Source organism: Pongo abelii, chromosome 3 (genome assembly GCF_028885655.2).
Source record: "Pongo abelii isolate AG06213 chromosome 3, NHGRI_mPonAbe1-v2.0_pri, whole genome shotgun sequence".
In the NCBI taxonomy this organism is placed as follows: domain Eukaryota; kingdom Metazoa; phylum Chordata; class Mammalia; order Primates; family Hominidae; genus Pongo; species Pongo abelii.
This window is the reverse complement of record NC_071988.2, coordinates 52,786,625-52,808,683: the sequence shown is the minus strand read 5'-3', so window position 1 is coordinate 52,808,683 and position 22,059 is coordinate 52,786,625. Positions and strand designations below refer to the sequence as shown.

Genomic DNA, 22,059 nt, shown 5'->3' with positions numbered 1-22,059 from the left:
TTACAAAATGAACCTAACAGATATCTACATAATACTGCACCCTTAAAAATATACATTCTTATTTGCACACCACACATAATCTAAGATCAACCACATACTTGGCCATGAAGCAATTCTCAACAAATTATGAAAAACAAATTATTCCAGTTACACTCAGCACAGCACAATAAAAATAGAAATAAACACTAAGAAGAACTCTCAGAGCCATATATCTATGTAGAAATTAAACAATCTGCACCTGAATAACTTTTGGGTAAATAATAAAATTAGGGCAGAAATTAAAAAAAAAAAATCTTCCAAACTAATGAAAACAAAGATACAACATACCAGAATCTCTAGGCCACAACTAAAGCAGTGTTAACAGAAAAGTTTATAGCAAAACATCTACATCAAGAAGTTAGTAAGCTCTCACATTAACAATGTCACATCTAGAGGAACATCTAGAGAAAAGCCGTAGCAAACCATCCAAAGCTAGTAGACGGAAAGAAATATCAAAAATCACAGCTGAACCGAATGAAATTGATATGTTAAAACCACATAAAAGATCAACGAAACCAAAAGTTTATTTTTTAAAATAATAAATAAGATCGATAGATGGCTAGCTAGACTAATGAAGAACAAAAGAGAGAAGTTCAAAACAAACACAAGCAGAAATGATATAGGTAACATTACCCCAAAGAAATACAAAAAGAAACTCAGAGACTATTACAAACACTTGTGTGCACAGAAACTAGAACACCTAGAAGAAACTGATAAATTCCTGGAAACATACAGCTTCTCAAGATTGAAATTGAAAAAAAGAAATTGAAATCCTGAACAGATCAATAATAAATTCCAAAATTGAATCAGGAATAAAAAACCTACCAACCAGAAAAAGCCCTAGCCAGACAGAATCACAGCCAAACTTTACCAGACTTTCAAAACGAACTGGCACCAATGCTACTAAAACTATTTTTTTTAATTGAGGAAGAAGGACTCCTACCTAACTCATTCTATGAGGCCAGCATTATTCTGATACCAAAATCTGGCAGAGACACAACAAAATAAGAAAACCTGAGGACAATAACCCCGATGAAGATATGTTCAAAATTGTCGACAAAACTGTGACAAACTGAATTCAGCAGCATATCAAAATTGGCCATAATAAAATAGGCTTCACAGGATAATAGGTGGTTCAAGGTACACAAATCAATAAATGCAATTTATCATATAAACAGAACTAAACCCAAAACTCACTTGATTGTCTCAATAGATGCAAAAAAGGCTTTTCATTAAATTCGGCATTGCTTCCTGTTAAAAAAAAAAAAACAAAAACAAACTCTACATAAAAGGAACATACCTCAAAATAATAAAATCCATCTTTGCCAACATTGTACTAAACAGGCAAAACCTGGAAGCATTCCACCTGATAATGAAAACAAGACAAGAAGTCCTACTCTTACCATTCTTATTCAACATAGTACTGGAAATCCTAGCCAGAGCAATGAGGCAAAATAAAGGAAAAAAGGCATCTAAATAGGAAGAGAGGAAGTCAAACTATCTCTCTTCACAGAGGATACAATTCTGTATCTAGAAAACTCCATAGTCTGGGCTCAGAGGCTCCTAGAATTAATAAACCACCTCAGCAAATTTTACAATACAAAATCAGTGTACAAAAATCAGTAATATTTCTATACACCAATACTACCAAAGCTGAGAGCCAAAACAAAAATACAATCTCATTCACAATAGCAACAAAAATATAAATACCTAGGAATATAGCTAATCAGAGAGGTGGATGATGTCTACAATGAGAATTACAAAACACTGCTGAAGGAAATTAGAGATGACACAAAGAAATAAAAAAAATTACATGCTCATGTATAAAAAGAATCAATATTGTTAAAATGGCCGTACAGACCAAAGCAATGTACAAACTCAGTGTTATTCATGTCAAACTACCAATGACATTTTTTCACAGAATTAGAATAATAAAACTATTCTAAAATTTATGTAGAACCAATAAAGTTCCCAAACAGCCAAAGGAATCCTAAGCAAATGAATAAAGCTAGAAGCATCACATTACCTAACTTTAAACTCTACTACAAGGCAACAGTAATCAAAACAGTATGGTACTAGTACAAAAACAGACACATAGATCAATGGAACAGAATAGGGAGCCCAGAAAAAAAACCACACAAATACAATAATCTGATCTTTGGCAAAGTTGTCAATAACAAGGAATGGAGAAAAGGACTCCCCATTCAATAAATGACACTTGGATAACTGGCTAGCTGTATGCAGAAGATTGAAACTGGGCATCCTTCTTTCACTGTATACAAAATTCAACTTGATTTGGTGAATTAAATACTTAAATGTAAAGATGGATTAAAGACTGAAATATAAAACCCAAACTGTAAAAACCCTGGAAGACGAGATAGGGTAATACCATTCCAGACACAGGAACTGGGAAAGATTTTATGATGAAGATGCCAAAAGCAATTGCAACAAAAGCAATGATTAACAAATGTGATCTAATTAAACTAAAGAGCTTCTGCACAGCAAAAGAAACTATCAACAAAGTGAACAAACAACCTACAGAATGGGAGAAAATATTTGCAAACTATGCATCTGACAAAGGTCTAGTATCCAGCTCCTAGCAGGAACTTAAAAAATTGAATAAGCATATAACAAACGACTCCATTAAAAATGGGAAAATAACATTAATAGACATGTAAAAGATGATATACATGCACATGAAAAAAAAGCTCTGTGTCACTAATCATTAGAGAGATGCAAATCAAAACCGCAATGAATTATGATCTCACACCAGTCAAAATGGCTATTGTTAAAAAGTCACCATATAACAGATGTTGGCAAGGTTGTAGAGAAAACGGGACACTTATACACTGTTGGTGGTGGTGTAAATTAGTTCAGTCACAGTTGGAGATTTCTCAATGAATTTAAAACAGAACTAACGTTTGGCCCAGCAATACCCTTACTGTGTATATGCCCGAAGGAATGTAAGTCATTCTACCAAAGAGACACGTGCTCATGTTCATTGCAGCACTATTCACAATAGCAAAGTCATGAAATCAACCTAGAAGCTCATCAACAGTGGACTGGTTAAAGAAAATATGGTACATATAATGCCATGGAGTACTATGCAGCCATAAAAAGAATAAAATCATGTCCTTTGCATCAACATGGATGGAGCTGGAGGCCATTATCATATGTAAATTAACATAGGAACAGAAAACCAAATACTGCGTGTTCTCACTTGTAAGTGGGAGCAAAGCACTGAGTACACATGGATACTAAGGGAGGAACAATAGACACTGGAGCCTGCTTGAGGTTGGAGGGTTGGAGGAGGGTTAGGGTCAAAAAACTACCTATTCGTTACTATGTTCACAACACGAGTAATAAAATCATTTGTACAACAACCCCAGCAACAGGTAATTTACTCATATAACAAACCTGCACATGCACCCCCTGAACCTAAAAGTTGAATAAAATAATAAAATAAAATTCTCATAATTTTAAAACTAATGCAATCATTGATACATTCCAGAATGTCTTTCAATTTGTGCATGTATGTGGGCAAAAAACCAATACAAAATACAAATACAAGAAGTGTCATATATCACATAGAATTCTCATCACTTACATGAATATCTAATGACATTAAATATACAGCAAAATAAATTTGACCCGCATTTTATTGCAATCACACTGAATAGTCAATTTTTAATGCCAAATAAGAAATTTTTTGTTACCAAATAATAATGACCTTCAAAATCATAATGATATTTTGTCTAAAATTGAAGAATAATAACAATATATGTTATAAAATTGTCAAAGAATGTATGTAGTATGCTTAATAAAGAGTAGAAATTTTTAAAATTTTTTCAATTGTAAATTGGTAAAATATGATTCATAAAAATGATTTCACTTTTGCTGAAATATTTATTTCAAGTCCACGGAAGATGCTGATGTATCTCTTTTGTTATGCTCAACTGTGGGAAGGGAGTTCATAATTCAGTTTCTTTGTCTCCAGTGGGCACATTTGTTAGGAGTTCCTCCATAACCAGGGCATCAACACTAACAGGTTTTGTTAACACATCTCAATCTCGAAAGCCACATATACTATGAAAAAGCTGGTGATATTGCTGCCCAACAATAAAAGGGCTTATTGGACCTTCCTGACTAAAGTTCCTAGAAATTTCTTAGAATGACCACTTGTGTATATAGTTTTCATAAAATGTAACCATGTCTGTTACCAAAAAATGTTACCATGTTACCAAAAAATGAATATGAATAATTTGGCAAATTACCCTGTTTCTCCATCTAAAATGTTGACAAGGATCATAACTGGTTTTTTGTTTGTTTGTTTGTTTTCTTTTTTGTTTGTTTTTTTGAGACAGAGTCTTGCTCTTGTCGCCCAGGCTGGAGTGCAATGGCACGATCTTGGCTCACTGCAACCTCTGCCTACGAGATTAAAGCGATTCTTTTGCCTCAGCCTCCTGAGTAGCTGGGATTACAGGCGCACTCCACCACACCCGGCTAATTTTTGTATTTTTAGTAGAGACGGGGTTTCGCCATGTTGACCAGGCTGGTCTCGAACTCCTGACCTCATGATTTGCCTGCCTTGGCCTCCTAAAGTGCTGGGATTACAGGCGTGAGCCACCGCGCCCGGCCCTCATAATTGTTTTTTAATCCAACAAACTAGAGGGAGAATCTTAGGTACTTTTTGAGTTAGCAGTAGAGGAGATTTTATTTTTTTAAAGCATTCTGCCACTTTTTTCATTGGTTGCATTTGTCATTTTTCTGGCTTTTTTTGTTAAGAGTTCAGGGAATTCCACAGCCTTGTCCAGGGGGCTACTTCCAAATTGCTCAGAGAACACTCATTATTTTCTACTGTATGTGATAAATCCTCCTGCTCTGCCATCTTTGTCCTGAGTTACTATCCTTGAACCTTTCAAAGTTTAGCACTGTTTGTATCCCCCAGCATTTTGGCAAAGATTTATATGCATTCCAACTGTCACAATAAATTATATACCCTTTCCTGCAGCTGAAACTACAATTGTCCTGCTAATTTCATTGTTTCTTACTTTGCTTTGTTCCCCATGGTTCTTTCCGGGAACTGCTTAGACAAGTAGTCTGATAGATAATAAACATCACTAAAACTTTGTATGGTATTTTCAACTAATAGATAACACAAAAGTCATGGGCAAAATGATTTTGCTTTTTTTGTTCAGAAACTTTTATGACACAGAGTCAGTGTACAAATTACACTTCAGTTGTTAATCATTCATTGACTCTTTCAATTCATATATTACTATTTTTTAGAACAATCTCAAAGGAGAATATTTCATTAGCAATTTTAAGCCATATTTTCACTCTTCTTCTATATTCATAGCTGTTGTTTTTAATAATTTAGTAGTTTTTTTACACTGCCATATGACCTTAGACAGGGATTTCAGTTATTGTAACCAGTTGTGAACTATGTTCAGATTTATATTATTCATTACATTATTTCTAAAACAAACTTTGTAGTTTTCTATTTGAAAATAAGGATTAATAAATAACCTTTCTCAAGTAAAATAACTGGGTACTACTGGGACTTCTGCCTGAAGAAATTAATGAGATTTTTTCAGGGAAATAGAGGGAATGGAGGTTAGTGGTCATAGTACAGGGTACAGAGTCATGCTGCCTGGGATTAAATTCCATCTTTGTCACTTATTAGCTGCGTGTCCTGGGGCAAGTTATATAATATTTCTTTAAAGGTTTTTATCTGAAACATAAAAATTATAATTGTACCTAAATGATCATAGTATTGTCATAATTATTTTAAAACTATGCTACGATAGAAATATTTTAGGTCCATGGCACATAATAAATTTTGAAAAAACTTAATTGTTTTTATTATTAGTATTATAAATGTTAATGCAAAATAGAGTAGGACATGTAGTGATATTATAAGACATTGTATTTGACAACAAGTGCTACACTTTGTGATGAACTATACTTTTTTAATTATATAGAAAAAATGAGAATACAGATTGAAGGAGTGAGGCAAATTTTCTTAGCACAAATGCTTATATATATCTTGATAATTAAGTGGAGGTTTTTAAACAAAGAAAGATGATTCTTACTGGTATAAAAAAGAAGTGAACAAACATGGAGAAAGGTATAGGAATACTTTGCATAAGAGACAATTTAAACTTAAAGAAAAATGTTTTAAAGGTTGTTCAAATGCTCAAGAAACCAAGAATTAATGATGCTATAACATTGGAAGAAAATAAGAAATTTAACAAATAGAAATTCATTTGAAGAAGAAATATGGATGTTAAGTATGAGGAGACAATTTTTTGGAGATAAACTTTGTAGGTTTTAGAAATAGATTCTCCAAAAAAAAAAACAAAACAAAAACAAAAACAAAAAAAAAAACAGATTTCACCAGGCAAAGAATGACAGTGAAAGCTAAGAGAGTTATGTTTCTGAGGGATAATATTTGAAAAGCACAGGAGGCTAATAATTTCTCAGAGACATTTAGATTTGAGAAAAGAAAGAAGAGCAATAACAAGATAAATTTCACAAGCAGAAAGTTGCTTTCATATCTTTACCTTTTCATTATTATCTCTAGTTATCTTAAATGTAAATAATTTTTATCAATTTGACTAATATGTTACTAGTCCACACAAAATCAGTGAGTAGAAAAATTTCATGTAATATCATCCTAATTTCATAAGGGTGTTATTTCTGATGGTTCCCTTTATTTAATCTTTAGTCATCCTAAACAATTTTGATAATATAGAAAGAAATGTGATCTAGAAACCCTAAAAAGTATTTACTACTTAAAAATTGCCAAAACATGTAATAAAACTTTTATCTCAAGTAAGGATTCACCATATTTATGATGAATTATCCAGAAAGAAAACTATTAATCATGTGCTTAATAATATGCTAATCTAAACTAAAATATCACATAGTTCATACTGTACATTTTGTATGAGCTTTGACATAAGCTTTGAAAATATGTTTTAATATAATTTTGAAAATATTTAATAAAGGGCATGATTTGCTACTGCATGAAGATTGAACCTCATTCAATATTTTTGCACACTATTTTTTTCACCCAACTTCAAACCTGTGATTTTAATTGTAATTATGGTGTTTACCCACATTGAATAATCACAGAAGTGGTCATCCATTATAACTGATGGATGGCTAGTTTCTCTGTAGAAACTGTATATGCTATTTGGAGTGCCATTTAGGGCATCTTATCTTGTGAAAACAAAGCACTTTTAACTACAAACCCAGTAATAATAATACATAATTACTTTTACATTAATTATATTGTAATTTACATTGTAAATTATAAATACAATTCAATAATAAAATACAATTACCTTGTCATTATAATTAATTAAATTATAACTAAATTGTAAAACAATCACAATTACAATTAATTACATTTAATCAAACCAAATAATTATGACAATAAACCATTAAATAATAAATAATTAGAAATAATTTTACAAACTGTTTTCATACAAAATGCTACCTTTATACATGTTCATACAGTGGTATTTCCGAATCTCTGTTAGAGATTTCCTGGCTTACAATAATTCGTGCTGCAGTTCCTATAGAACATGTTAAGTAGACCTTCGCTTTATCAATTTTTCAAAGTATTTACATAAATATATATTTTATTTTATTAATGCAAAATATCGCATTCATCTACTTTTCTATGGAAACCTAGACTATAGGAATTTTTCACTTTTCTTTGCAGGCAGAAACATTTTTCTTATTCCTGCTCCAGCTAGCCACTTTATAAAATCAACTGTTCTGTCACACTCATTGAAGCTCTTTTCTACTTACATCTTATCTAGATAAGATACTGCCCAATTTATGAGTAGCTAATAACCACCAATTACGTCTTTAAATGAAATTTGTTACGATTTTGTTTTTAAACATGTTCTAATAAAGTCATATTTTATCCCAAGAGAAAGGTAGGTTATTTGTTGAATTGGGTAACAATAGAAATAGAGTGGTATTACTCTGCTAGAATAAATAATAAAGACACACAGAAGTTTTTAAAATCTCTTAAAAATGTTAAAAAATATTTACACAGTTTTAGTCAGAGTGTCAGTGGGACTAATAATTCTTTATTTTTCAGCTAGGTTTTTAAAATAATGTACAATTCCTCTATGGAATACTTGTGAGCAGATGAACATGAATAGAGCATGATATAAAGAGACATTAGCCTGAAAATTTCTTAAGCTCTCTAGAAGAGACTTGAAGATGAAAACAAAAATAATTACAAGTGTTAAGAAACAAATAGATCAAGATAAAGAAAGACTAATTGAGGATTTGCAGCTGGTGACATTTCATGCATTTCTGCTGCATTAAATGAGAAAAGCATAAGAAATGGGTGAAATTATTTGTTTGTATGTGTATGCATAGATCCAATTTGTAGTTTTATATGCTTCTATTTTTCATGAAAAACATTCCTGTCTCCTTGCCTTAGCAGCTAACTCATGAATAGTGTTTTTTTTTCTCTCTTTCTATTTCTTCACCAGTCTGATTGCTGTGGCATTACTAGTGTAACCTAAGAGATTATTCTTATAACAAAGCAGAACTTAAAAATTATAAACCTTGGGAGAACATTAAGATTGTCATTGTATAGAAAAGACATATTACAGTAAAAAAAGTTCTAAAATAAAACAAAGAAAAATGTAAAGCTGATAAGTCTGAGAAATCGTAGGAAGACAAAATATCAGGATTAATCGAAACGAGAACAAAAGATAGAGATAAAAGACAAATAACAAGAATTCTGCCTTCAGGAAATAATGTCTTCTGATAAGATTTTTTTTTTTTCTTCCCAAGATTAAATTCCCACTCCAGGGCCTGAAAACAAACAATGTCAGAAATGTCATAAAAATTAATTTGGTGTCAAAAAGTTTTTAAAACCTGACAAATGTGGCTTTGTAGGTATATGATTAATCTCTGTGGTATATATTTATGTACTTTAATAAGTATCCAATGTTATCTAGTTGTAAAATATGCTAAAAAGATAAGATCCTAAGGCCATTGAGAGAGAAGTTCTTTTTACTGATGTCCATATGTTTACGGATTTTTCAGGATTAGCAATGTTTTTAATGTCTTTCAAAAATTGGTGAATATATTATTTTAAATACTTCATATAATGCAATGCAGCAGAAAGTGTTTTTGTGTGTCTTCAATTTGTAAAACCTAAAGATCAATAAAATTTTGAAATGCACTATGATATATGGGAAAATGCTGAAATATTATTTTTATATTTTAGATGATTGAAATAATATTAAAATAAAGATAATTTTGAAAAAGGAAAAAAGTCACAATTTAAGTAAAGCTGTTAAAGATTAGTACTTACAAAGGAAAATAAAATAATAGCTATCAATAATTCTTGCCCTGATAGAGCTATTGAAACTAATTATACTATTGTCATATTGTCAGCTATCCACTTTTGCAACAGGACATTTCTAGGATTTTTTTGTAATCTGCTTAACTTCAGTTTCCTAATTATTAGAAGCAGGCTCTAAATCACAAACACAAAATGCGTTCCTTTAAAAGTTTAAGATTTCAAGTAATCGCTATGTCTATTAGTTGACATAAATTATTATAAAAATAATACTTTTTTGTCAGGGTGACTGCACATTCTTTTACACATAAATTCGACTTTGATTCATGTACTCATTTTCCAACAATAGAAATAAGACTTTGTTATTATTGTTTTACATAAAATCATCTTGTTACACCTTTCTACTTTATATTAAAAAGTCATTTTCAAATGTCTTCCTACTTACTACTGTAATCTAAACTTACTGGAGCCACTTTATTAGATAGAATTGGTCTAAGTCATTACAAAGGTAGCAATTCAATTACTAGCTTCATGAGATCCATGTTTTATGTTAAGATAGAAATATCTATTAAAATAAATTTATTTTAAATAGAAATACACCAAAAATACTTATAAGAGATAATCAGAGTAACATGGCTCATATAGATTATGTGATTAGATAAAAATATGAGGTTGATAAAAAGCTCAATGATTTAGAAAATACTGTTATAAAACTACAGCTAACAACTATAATGCAATAGTTAAAAACTTAATCCACTATATATATACTATATATATACACTATATATACTATATATACACTATATAAACTATACACTACATATACTATATATACACACTATATATATACCATATATATACAGTATATAGTAGATATATATATATATCTCTCTCTTTTTGGTTTTGTTCTTTGTACCTTACTATAATGCTTTTCTGGCACTTTTCAGCATAACCAATTCCTGTATGACTTTAAAGCAAAATAAAAAATGTCACCTTCCTCAAGAATTTTAAACTGAGTAAGCATATTTCAAGCAATTCTATTCCTTCCTGTATAGGCTTTCTGTTTCATTACAAATTTTAAATAGATTGTACTCAAATCTTTACAAATTTTAGGTACATTCACTATTTGCAATTTATTTATATATTCTTTAAATGATTATATTGTCTTCCACATAAGACTACTTTTTGACAATTTATGGCACATTTTCTACCTTTACTGAATTAGTCTTTATATTTAGCATAATGCCATATGTACAGAAAGTACTCAGTAGTTATTCTGTGTTTGTCCTAAAATAAAGTAATATAAGAGCTCTACTCATTTACTGTGAAATATAATTAGTTTAAGGGATTAAATTGTGAGTTTCGTGATTATTTTCAAAAAATAAACACTGCTCAACTAAATCTAAAATATTAAAACTGTTCCCTACCAAAACTCATAGAATATACAACACCAACAGTGAACAGTTAGCAGAATTCCAGGGATTCAGTCTAGGTGCTGATAGCACAGAAAGCCAGTAACTGAGACTACAAGTGTGTCTGGAATTGGTGGGTTCTTGGTCTTACTGATTTGAAGAATGAAGCCGCGGACCCTCGCGGTAAGTGTTGCAATTCTTAAAGGCGGCGTGTCCAGAGTTTGTTCCTTCTGATGTTCTGATGTGTTCGTTGTTTCTTCCTTCCGGTGGGGTTCGTGGTCTCGTTGGCTTTAGGAGTGAAGCTGCTGACCTTCACCGTGAGTGTTACAGCTCATAAAGGCAGTGTGGACCCAAAGAGTGAGCAGCAGCAAGATTTATTGCAAAGAGCAAAAGAACAAAGCTTCCACAGTGTGGAAGGAGACCCCAGCGGGTTGCCACTACTGGATCGGGCAGCCTGCTTTTATTCTCTTATCTGGCCCCACACACATCCTGCTGATTGGTCCATTTTACAGAGAGCCCAGCGGTCTGTATTGACAGGGCACTGATTGGTGTATTTACAATCCCTGAGCTAGACACAAAGGTTCTCCAAGTCCCCACCAGAGTAGCTAGATACAGAGTGTCAACTGGTGCATTCACAAACCCTGAGCTAGACACAGGGTGCTGATTGGTGCATTTACAATCCCTTAGACATAAAGGTTCTGCAAGTCTCCACCAGACTCAGGAGCCCCACTGGCTTCACCCAGTGGATCCCACACCGGGGCTGCAGGTGGAGCTGCCTGCCAGTCCTGCGACGTGCACCGGTACTCCTCAGCCCTTGGGTGGTTGATGGGACTGGGTGCCGTGGAGCAGGGGGTGGCGCTGGTCAGGGAGGCTCTGGCGGCACAGGAGCCCACGGAGTGGGGGAGGCTCAAGCATGGCGGGCTGCAGGTCCTGAGCCCTGCCCTGTGGGGAGGCAGCTAAGGCCCGGCAAGAAATCCAGCACAGCGCCTGTGGGCTGGCACTGCTGGGGGACCCAGTACACCCTCCACAGCCGCTGGCCCGGGTGCTAAGCCCCTCATTACCCGGGGCCGGCAGGGTCGGTTGGCTGCTCTGAGTGCCTGCCCGCCAAGCGCATGCCCACCAGGAACTCCAGCTGGCCCTCAAGCACCACGCGCAGCCCCGGTTCCCACTCGAGCCTCTCCCTCCACACCTCCCTACAAGCTGAGGGAGCCAGCTCCGGCCTTGGCCAGTCCAGAAAGGGACTCCCACAGTGCAGCGGTGGGCTGAAGAGCTCCTCAAGTGCTGCCAAAGTGGGAGCCCAGGTAGAGGAGGTTCCGAGAGTGAGCAAGAGCTGCAAGGGCTGACAGTGAGAGGTGACACCGTGCTGGCAGTCCTCACAGCCCTCGCTTGCTCTTGGCGCCTCCTCTGCCTGGGCTTCCATTTTGGCGGCACTTGAGGAGGCCTTCGGCCCACCGCTGCACTGTGGGAGCCCCTTTCTGGGCTGGCCAAGGCCGGAGCTCACTCCCTCAGCTTGCAGAGAGGTGTGGAGGGAGAGGCGCGAGCAGGAACCGGGGTTGTGTGCAGCGCTTGCGGGCCAGCTGGAGTTCCGGGTGGGCGTGAGCTTGGCGGGCCCCGCACTTGGAGCAGCCGGCCGGCCCTGCTGGCCCGGGCAATGAGGGACTTAGCACCCGGGCCAGCGGCTGTGGAGGGTATACTGGGTCCCCCAGCAGTGCCAGCCCACCGGCGCTGCGCTCGATTTCTCGCTGGGCCTTAGCGGCTTTCCCGCCGGGCAGGCCTCGGGACCACAGCCCGCCATGCCTGAGCCTTCCCCCGCCTCCGTGGGTTCCTGTGCAGCCCGAGCCTCCCCGACGAGCGCCGCCCCCTGTTCCATGGCGCCCGATCCCATCGACCACCCAAGGGCTGAGGAGTGCCAGCACACGGTGCGGGACTGGCAGGCAGCTCCACCTGCAGCCCCAGTGCGGGATCCACTAGGTGAAGTCAGCTGGGCTCCTGAGTCTGGTGAGGAGGACGTGGAGAGTCTTTATATGTAGCTCAGGGATTGTAAACACACCAATCAGCACCCTGTGTTTAGCTCAAGATTTGTGAGTGCACCAATTGACACTCTGTATCTAGCTGCCCTGGTGGGGCCTTGGAGAACCTTTATGTCTAGCTCAGGGATTGTAAACACACCAATCGGCACTCTGTATTTAGCTCAAGGTCTGTGAGTGCACCAATCCACACTCTGTATCTAGCTGCTCTGGTGGGGCCTTGGAGAACCTTTATGTCTAGCTCAGGGATTGTAAACACACCAGTCAGCACTCTGTATCTAGCTCAAGGTTCGTAAACACACCAATCAGCACCCTGTGTTTAGCTCAAGGTTTGTGAGTGCACCAATCGATACTCTGTATCTAGCTGCTCTGGTGGGCCTTGGAGAACCTGTGTGTCAAAACTCTGTATCTAGCTAATCTGATGGGGACATGGAGAACCTTTGCATCTAGCTCAGGGATTATAAACGCACCAATCAGCACCCTGTCAAATCAGGCCACTCAGCTCTACCAATCAGCAGGATGTGGGTGGGGCCAGATAAGAGAATAAAAGCAGGCTGCCCGAGACAGCATTGGCAACCCGCTGGGGTCCCCTTCCACACTGTGGAAGCTTTGTTCTTTCGCTCTTTGAAATAAATCTTGCTACTGTTCACTCTTTGGATCCACGCTGCTTTTATGAGCTGTAACACTCACCGCGAAGATCTGCAGCTTCACTCCTGAACCCAGCAAGACCACGAGCCCACCAGGAGGAACGAACAACTCCAGACGCACTGCCTTAAGAGCTGTAACGCTCACCGCAAAGGTCTGCAGCTTCACTCCTGAGCCAGCGAGACTACGAACCCACCAGAAGGAAGAAACTCCGAACACATCCGAACATCAGAAGAAACAAACTGCAGACGCGCCACCTTAAGAGCTGTAACACCACGAGGGTCCGTAGCTTCATTCTTGAAGTCAGTGAGACCAAGAACCCACCAATTCTGGACACAACAGCACACTGTTACCTCTCACAAGTGTTGGCAAAGAAGAAGGCTTTAATTGGGTGCTGCAGTCGAAGAGATAGGAGCTGTCTCAAATCTGTCTCCCTGACTGACTAAAACCAGGGGTTTATATAATAGGGAGGAAATGTAACTGTGTAAGAAAACAGGAGCTATGGAGGGGAAAGGACACAGTTATGATGAATGAGGGGTCCAGCATCTCATTGTCTGGATGTGGTGGTCTGGTGAGTTTTAGTTCTTTGATACTTTTTGAGAGGGCTAAGGGACCCTTTCCTGAGGAAGGAACTCAGATAAAATAAAAGTATAAAGCTTTAAGAACAGAAGGGTTAATTTCATTATTTATACAGAAATAACTGTCTATGGGACTATTGGGTCAGTTTCAGAACTTTAAACGATAGAATTTTGACTACTATGGTCTGCCAATGTACTCATTAATTACAACAAATGTGCCAGTCTGTTGAAGGATATTTATAATGCGGGAGGCCACGCATGTGTGGGGACATTGTTGTATGGGAAATTTCTGTACTTTCTACTTAATTTTTTTCTATGAAACAAAAACTGCTCCAGAAATAAAGTTTGTAAAAACAATATTTGCCAGTAATTGTAGACATTTTTATGTTTAACATTTGGGGTAAACTTTATCGAGAAGGTATAAAAATAAAAATATAATTGAAATACATCAAATATAAATATTTTTAAGTAAATAAGAGATTAGTTCATGAGGTAAATTTATCTATTAATAAAATTAAACACTATAATTTAGATGAATAGTGTGAAGGATTTCTATGTGATTGATACTTGGCCAGTATAAATACATGAAGTAAAAATTTGCCTAATATTTTGCTTAAATATAAATAAATGCTTGTATCAATTAATGTATTTAACATATAGAAAGTTTCCTGTTATAATAAAATTAAGTTTAAATATAAATTAAAAACAACTTTGTGAAAAAAATTGGAAATGCTGGAGATTAAAGGATCAATTAGAGTTAAATGCTAGAATATTTATGCCAAAGAAATGTTAAGCAAACTATTGTTTCTGAGCTCCTTGTAAAACTATGGTTTTCATGCACTCTATCATATATTGCACTTATAGAAAAATTTAAACCTATTTGAAAATAAAACATTGTGATGTAAATTCTAAATAATATATAAAACTTACATGCTTTGTGAAACTTTTGCTTAACATCATGAATAGTAGATGATTGTGTCACCTGAAAAGGAAAAGAAAATAGAGTTATTTTTAAAACTGTTAATTTGTTTTCTATACATTTAAGAAAAAAAATTTAAATATATCATAAAATTCTTACACAATAAGAATTTTTGCTTCATTTATCTTTTTAGTGATTACTATTTAGACAAACTTGAAATGTTGCAATCAGTAACAATATAATTTTTTAAAAAATTTTGTATACAACAGTAATAGCTTGATTACATTGATTCAATCAAATTTGTATCCCTAAGATATATTTTTGAATTTTCTTTGTCCAAAATAGTCAATGTATTTTTCCACATCTCATAAAACTATCAATTAAAAATATGTCTTAATGCACAGGAATGTAAAAAGAATGTATAGCAATAGTACCCGAGGATGTGAAGTTAATTTATATGGACAAATGAGAGAAATGTTTACCTCAGAATATTATGAGACAAAAGTCACCTTAAGCCCCCTACTGACATTATTTAAATCCCCAAATAAAAGCACTAAAGGTCCATTAAAATGCATGTGAGATATATTTTTTGGATTCCTTAAGTACATAGTAATTTGACAAAATATTTGGTACTAAATTACTAAAAAAACTCTATAAATTAAAAAATGAATAAAATATTTTTATTCATCTAAATTTAAAAATTATTGAGAACTAAAGTTCCATACAAACACTTCAAGCCATCACAATACTTTTTTCTTTCTGAATTTGTCTCAAAAGAAATTTTTATGATAATTCAAGAAAATATATTTCCTTTCCCTGAATAAGCATATGATACTAGTGAAATTTATTATAATCACATGTCTACATCATTTATTTATGCTACACTAAAATCCCCTTATAGCTGTTTTGAAAGGGTTAAATAAAAAATGCATAAAATATTGGTGCATAATAGTCCATAAGAACCATGTAGTTCTTAATATTGTTACATTACATTTGATGTTTTATTATACACTGAAAGTATAACAACAAATACATTTATTTTAACATATTTCGCCTTCTACTTGACAGGATTGTGACTAAGCATTCAGTATACTGTTCAGAACAATTTTTTATGATTTCCTGTGTGTATATGATTTACTAAATAAGACAGTTATAAAATTTAAGCCCTAAAAAGTAATAGGAATTCCAATTTGTGTTATGCTATTAATAGTAAAATGATCCTAAAACATTGTGTATATAAAATTATAAATATTTCATGGCATTGCTCTTCTCTGAAAGATGTTAGAAAAAAATTTAAAAACAGTTTATAGAGAGAGTAACATACATTTATATACTTGTGCATATATTTTAATTTTGTTATTAACCTTTAATATTTAAATTTAATTTTTAAAATATTGTTTTAACAGTGTCCATTGTTTTATCTCAATGTTTCTTATTCATTCAGCACCTTTATATGTTGCTTTCTCTGACAGAGTGGAGTAAAGGCCATATGATATTCCCTAGAGTAACAAATATTTGTCCATTAGTCATATCAAGGGCCATGTAATTTTAAACAAAAAATAATGTTCATAATCAATAATCCCTCAATTTGAGTTTGACATGTGTTCCTCTAGCACTTTATGAGGGCACATTATCTTGTATTATGCATTGGTTGTTTAATCTATACGGAGCTGAGGATAATGACCTAGTGTTAGTTTTGTTTTGTTTCATCATGTAGTACACCACAGAGCATAAGTTCTAATTAACTTTTGTAGAAGTCAAAAATAAAGCTGTGAGTGCAAACATGTAAAAACAGAGTAAGATCAAAGTTTCTTAATCTGATATGCAAAAGCTGTATGCCATTCTCCACATCAGAATAAGGCAATAGACAACCGTCTAATTTGATATATGCATTTTTCTTTGAATTTGCTTATTTTCAAAACTAACATTGTTTTCCTGAAAGAAACCTTCATATGGAATAGGGATGTATATACGCTCTTAACATTTTTAAAAATTTTCATTTGACTTTCACATGTTAGAGAAGTGCTGATTTTGAATAAATCCTTGAGAACTGCCCTTTCTGCAGTAATTTTGGACAAAATAAATCAGAAAGAAATTAACTACTAAATGATTCAGACATATATTCAATTAGCCACAGGATTGTGCTTGATCTGCTCTTTTCAGTCCTTTAGTTGTACTGAAAGCACAAAGAGAGGAAAATATAATAATTAACTGAGCATATAAGAGCTTCTGATGACTAAATTGATGTCTCAGTGGCTTCGTCAGGGAGTTTAGTTATCATAACTTCCACTTCTTAGTCAGTTTTACAACATCTTAAAAAGAATAAACTATCATCGTGATAATTTATTCATTTCCATAATTATACAGCTGGGAGTTACTTGAAACCCTACATTTGAAACCTTAATATTCCCTTCATTAATGTTTCTTCCTCTTAAAAGAAAACGAATCTTAAAATAGTGAGTAGGCAAGGCAAATGATGTTAGTTAAACCAAAAATTTACTTCTAAATTTTAACTGATTGTAGTTAAAATTTGAGTTACTACTTCACCCTACATTTAAGTTGATGAAAACAAAAAGGCTTTTTCATTCAAGCATTTAATCTGGAATTTGTTTGAATTTGCCCAATATGCATTTACTACAGTTTTTCACAGAAACCTTTTTTTTGTAATATTGCTTCTTTTTAAAACCGTATTTTAGCCACTTTCACAGTAAATTCTTAAGATGGACAGATGTCTCCAAAATACTGCTCATCCTGATTAGAGCAATAAAAATTAAATTATAAGAAAAAACAGCAACCACTTGACATTCATTTGATGGGGTTTTTGTAGTATAAAAACCTAAATTTGTCAGTAAAGTTTATTAAAACAAAGAACTTGTCTAAAAGCACAGAAATAAAACCAAAGTAAAAGATGAACTGATATAAATAATTAGATATAGTGGTGTGAAAATGCAGACACAGATACATAGTGAAATACAAAATGCCCAATGCAGGTTTCCTACATAAACAGAGCTGTTTTTCAAGACACAAGGAAGAAAATTGCTGAAAGAATCACGTTTAGCTTGATTAATTCAGGAAAACGGAAAAAAATAGCTCTGAGAATTTCCATTAGAAGATTTTAGGCCAGACTTGGTGGCTCAGGCTTGTAGAATAAACACTTTTGGAAACGAAGGCAGAAGGATCTCTTGAGCCCGGGGCTTCAAGACGAGCCTGGGCAACATGGCGGAAATTGCATCATTCCAAAAGAAAAAAAAAATTAGCAGGGCATGGGGGGTGTGTCTGTAGTCCCAACTATGCTGGATCCTGGGTGACAGAGGGAGACCCTGTCTCAAACAAACAAACAAAGATAAAGAAGATAGTAGATTAGCAAATAGAATGTATATTTGCATATTTTATTCAGAATGGACAAGGATTTTCTCAGTAAGCAAATGTTATTTTCCTAATGAGTAACCTTCAGATTGCTCAGATAAGTACGTAATCTACAGAAAATAATTTTTATACTATCAAAATGTGTTCAGTATTTTGTAGAATAGCAAGAATTTTTACTATGAATAAAATTGACAGCATATAGTGAATCTCAAGAAATATGAGTTTTAACAAGGTTTAAATGTTTAAATTTAACTGAATTATACTATGATTTCTCTTCAGATCATATAAATCTTTCGCCTTTTAAATTTAACTGAATTTTACTTATCTAAGAAATTGAAATGTTTTATATTGTGTCGATTTTATTTATTTATAAACTAAATCATTTAAAATTAGTTTGTTAAGTAAAACTATATGTGTGTGTATATATATGTATGCATACACACATATCCTGTTTCTGTATCATACAAAATGTTTCTTTTTATATTGCAATAACAATTTGGTTAATATCAATTATGCCTTTTCTATTGAAAATTAATGTAAAAATTAACACATAAATTGATTTTGTCAAAGTATTTACCAAATAAAGTTTATCTGAATAATGCTCTTTTACATGAAAATTTTTATTTCTAGGAAATTATGTGTAAATTTTATTTAGAAGTACAGCCTAAAACATTACTGGTCTTTTATTTTTGCAGACACACACACACACACACACACACACACACACACACACACACACAGTTGACCCTTGAACGATGCAAAGGTGCCAACCCACCATATAGTCATATTTTAAAACAATTTTTATTGATATCTAATAATTACACATATTTATGGAGTGCATGTGCTATATTGATATGTACATAAAATGTGAAATGATCAAAACAGTATTTAGAATATCCATCACCTTAAACACTTACCATTTATTTGTGTTGGAAGCATTTTAAATCCTCTCTTCTAGCTATTTTGAAATATACAATATATGTTAATTGTTATTTATAGTCACCCTACTATGCTATCAAACAGTAGAAGCTACTTCTGTTATCTAACTGTATGTTTCTACCCATTAACTAACCCCTCTTCCCTTCTCTGTCGTTCCCAGCCTCTGGTAAATATTATACTCTGTACCTTCATGAGATAAACTTTTTAAAGTGTTAAACTTCTTTTTAAACCCCCACACATGAATGAGAACATGCAATATTTGTCTTTCCATGCCTGGCTTTTTTTCAGTTAATATAATGACCTCAGTTCCATCTATGTTGCTGCAAATAACAGTTGATTCTATAGCTTGGTTATTGTGAATAGTGTTGCAATAATCATGAGGATGCAGGTATCCCTTTGATATACTGATTTGTTTTCCACTGGATAAATACCCAGGGTGGAAGTCTGGAATTTATAAAAATTCTATTTTTGTTTTCTGAGACACTCTGTACTGTTTTCCATAATGTCTGTACTAATTTCATTTCCACTGATAGTTTATTAGAATTTCCTTTGATCTACATCCTCACCAGCATTTGTTTCGTCTTTGTCTTTCCATAATAGCCATTCACACCGGGATAAGATAATATCTAATTGTAGCTTTGATTTGTATTTCCCTGATGTTAGTGATGTTGACCACTTTGTTATACATCTGTTGGCCATTTGTATGTCTTCTTTAGAGAAATATCTACTCAGATTCTTTGCCCAATTTTCCATGGAATCATTTGTTTGCTTGTTTTTATGCTTCTGGAAATTGAGGTATTTTAGTTCCTTATTTAGTTCTGAATATTAGTCCCTCGTCAGAGGAATAGTGTGCAAATATTTTCTTCCATTCTTTTGCCTCTTCACTCTGTTATTTCCTTTGTTATGCAGAAGTTTATTATTTTAATATGTTCCGATTTGTGTATTTTTGTTTTTGCTACCTATACTTTTGAGGTCTTAGTTATGAATTTTTTGCCTAATGTCCTGAATCATTTCTCCTATGTTTTCTTTTAGTAGTTTATGGTTTGGGGTCTCAGCATTTAAGTTTCCAATCAACTTTCAGTTGAGTTTTAGTGTTTAATAAAAGATGGGGTCTAATTACATTCTTCTGCATATAGATATCCAGTATTTTTAGCACCATTTATTAAAGAAGTTGTCTTTTCTTCAATTATATTGTTGGCATCTTTGAAGACAATCAGTTGACTACAAATGCAAGGATTTATATCTGGGTTCTCTGTTCCATAGGTCTGTCTATTCTTGTACAAATGCAATGCTGTTTTGGTTACTATAGCTTTGAAGTATATTTTAAGTCAGGAAGTGTGATGCCTCCAGCTTTGTTCTTTTTGCTCAATATTGCTTTGTCTATACAAGGTCTTTTGTGGTTCCATATAAATTTTATGATTGTTTTTCTATTTTGTAAAGAATGTCATTGGTGTTTTGATAAGGAATGTATTCAATTTGTAGATTGCTTTGGGTGGGGTGGTGTAGACATTTTAACAATATTAATTCTTCTAATCCATTAGCATCAGATGTCTTTCCATTTGTTTGTGTCCTCTTCAGTTTCTTTTATCAAAGTTTTGCAGTTTTCCTTGCAAAGTTCCTTCCCCTTCCGGGTTAAATTTATTCAAATTTTTTTGGTACCTATTGTAAATGAGATAAAATTATTGATTTAGTTTTCAGCCAGTTTCTCATTGGTGTATAAAAATGCTACTGATTTTCATAGTTGATTTTGTATTCTGAAAGTTTACTGAATTTATTTATCAGTTCTAAAATATTTTTGGTGGTGTTTTTATGTTATTACCTATATAAGATTATGCCATCTACAAAGGACAACTTAACTTCCACTTTTCCAATTTGGATGCCCTTTTTTTTTCCCCCTTTTTCTTTCCTGATTGCTCTGAATAGGATTTCCTGTACTATGTTGAATAAGAGTGGTTATCCTTGTCTTGTTCCAGTTCTTAGATAAAAGGCTCTCATTTTTTTCCCCATTCAGAATGATGTTAGCTGAAGGTTTGTCATATATGCCCTTTATGTTGAGGTATGGGAAATACCTTATTTGTCCTTGATTTTTGGAGGATGACTTTGCTACATATGGTATTCTTGATTGTCAGTACTTTTAATACGTTATCCTATTCTCTCCTGTCCTTAATGGTTTCTGCTGAGAACTTAGCTGTTTGTTTGATGAAGATTCCTTTATATGTAACTTGATGCTTTTCTCTTGCTGTTTTTTTAGTATTCTCTCTTTGTCTTTGATTTTTGACAGAGTGATTACAACATGTCTTAAATAATATCTTTTTGGTTGGATATATTTAGGCATCTTTAAGCTCCTGTATCTGGATGTCTATATCTTGCAAGATGGGAAATTTCAGCTATTATTTCATTAGGTGGAGTTTCTATGTGTTTTTCTGTCTCCCTTCTGGAACACTCAAACTTTGAATATTTGATTGCTTTATGATGCCCCATATGTCAGGCAGGCTCTCTTCATTCTTCTTTATTATTTTCTTTTTGCCTGTCTGGGTTATTTCAAAAGACATGCCTTCAAGTTTAAAAATTCTTTCTTCTGCTTGATCTAGTCTATTGTGGACGCTCTCCATTGTATTTTTAATTAATTGAGTTCTTCAGTTTCTGAAGTATGGTTTAAATCTTTTTTATTATATCTTTTTGTTAAATTTCTCATTCAGATCACAAATGTTTTTCTGACTTATTTGTATTTTTATATCTCACTAAGCTTCTTTAATATTATTTTGAATTTATTTTTAGGGATTTCATA

The 22,059-nt window shown here is 34.0% G+C and overlaps 1 protein-coding gene across 2 annotated transcripts in view; it reads right to left on the bottom strand.

Annotated features, from left to right (window-relative positions):
• Positions 1-22,059, bottom strand: part of TECRL (trans-2,3-enoyl-CoA reductase like) — a 137,489-nt gene that overhangs the window by 86,778 nt on the left and 28,652 nt on the right. For both annotated transcript variants that reach the window (NM_001133988.1, XM_024245654.2), the window contains 1 exon segment: positions 14,978-15,029. In NM_001133988.1, the coding sequence (NP_001127460.1) occupies positions 14,978-15,029 (52 nt within the window).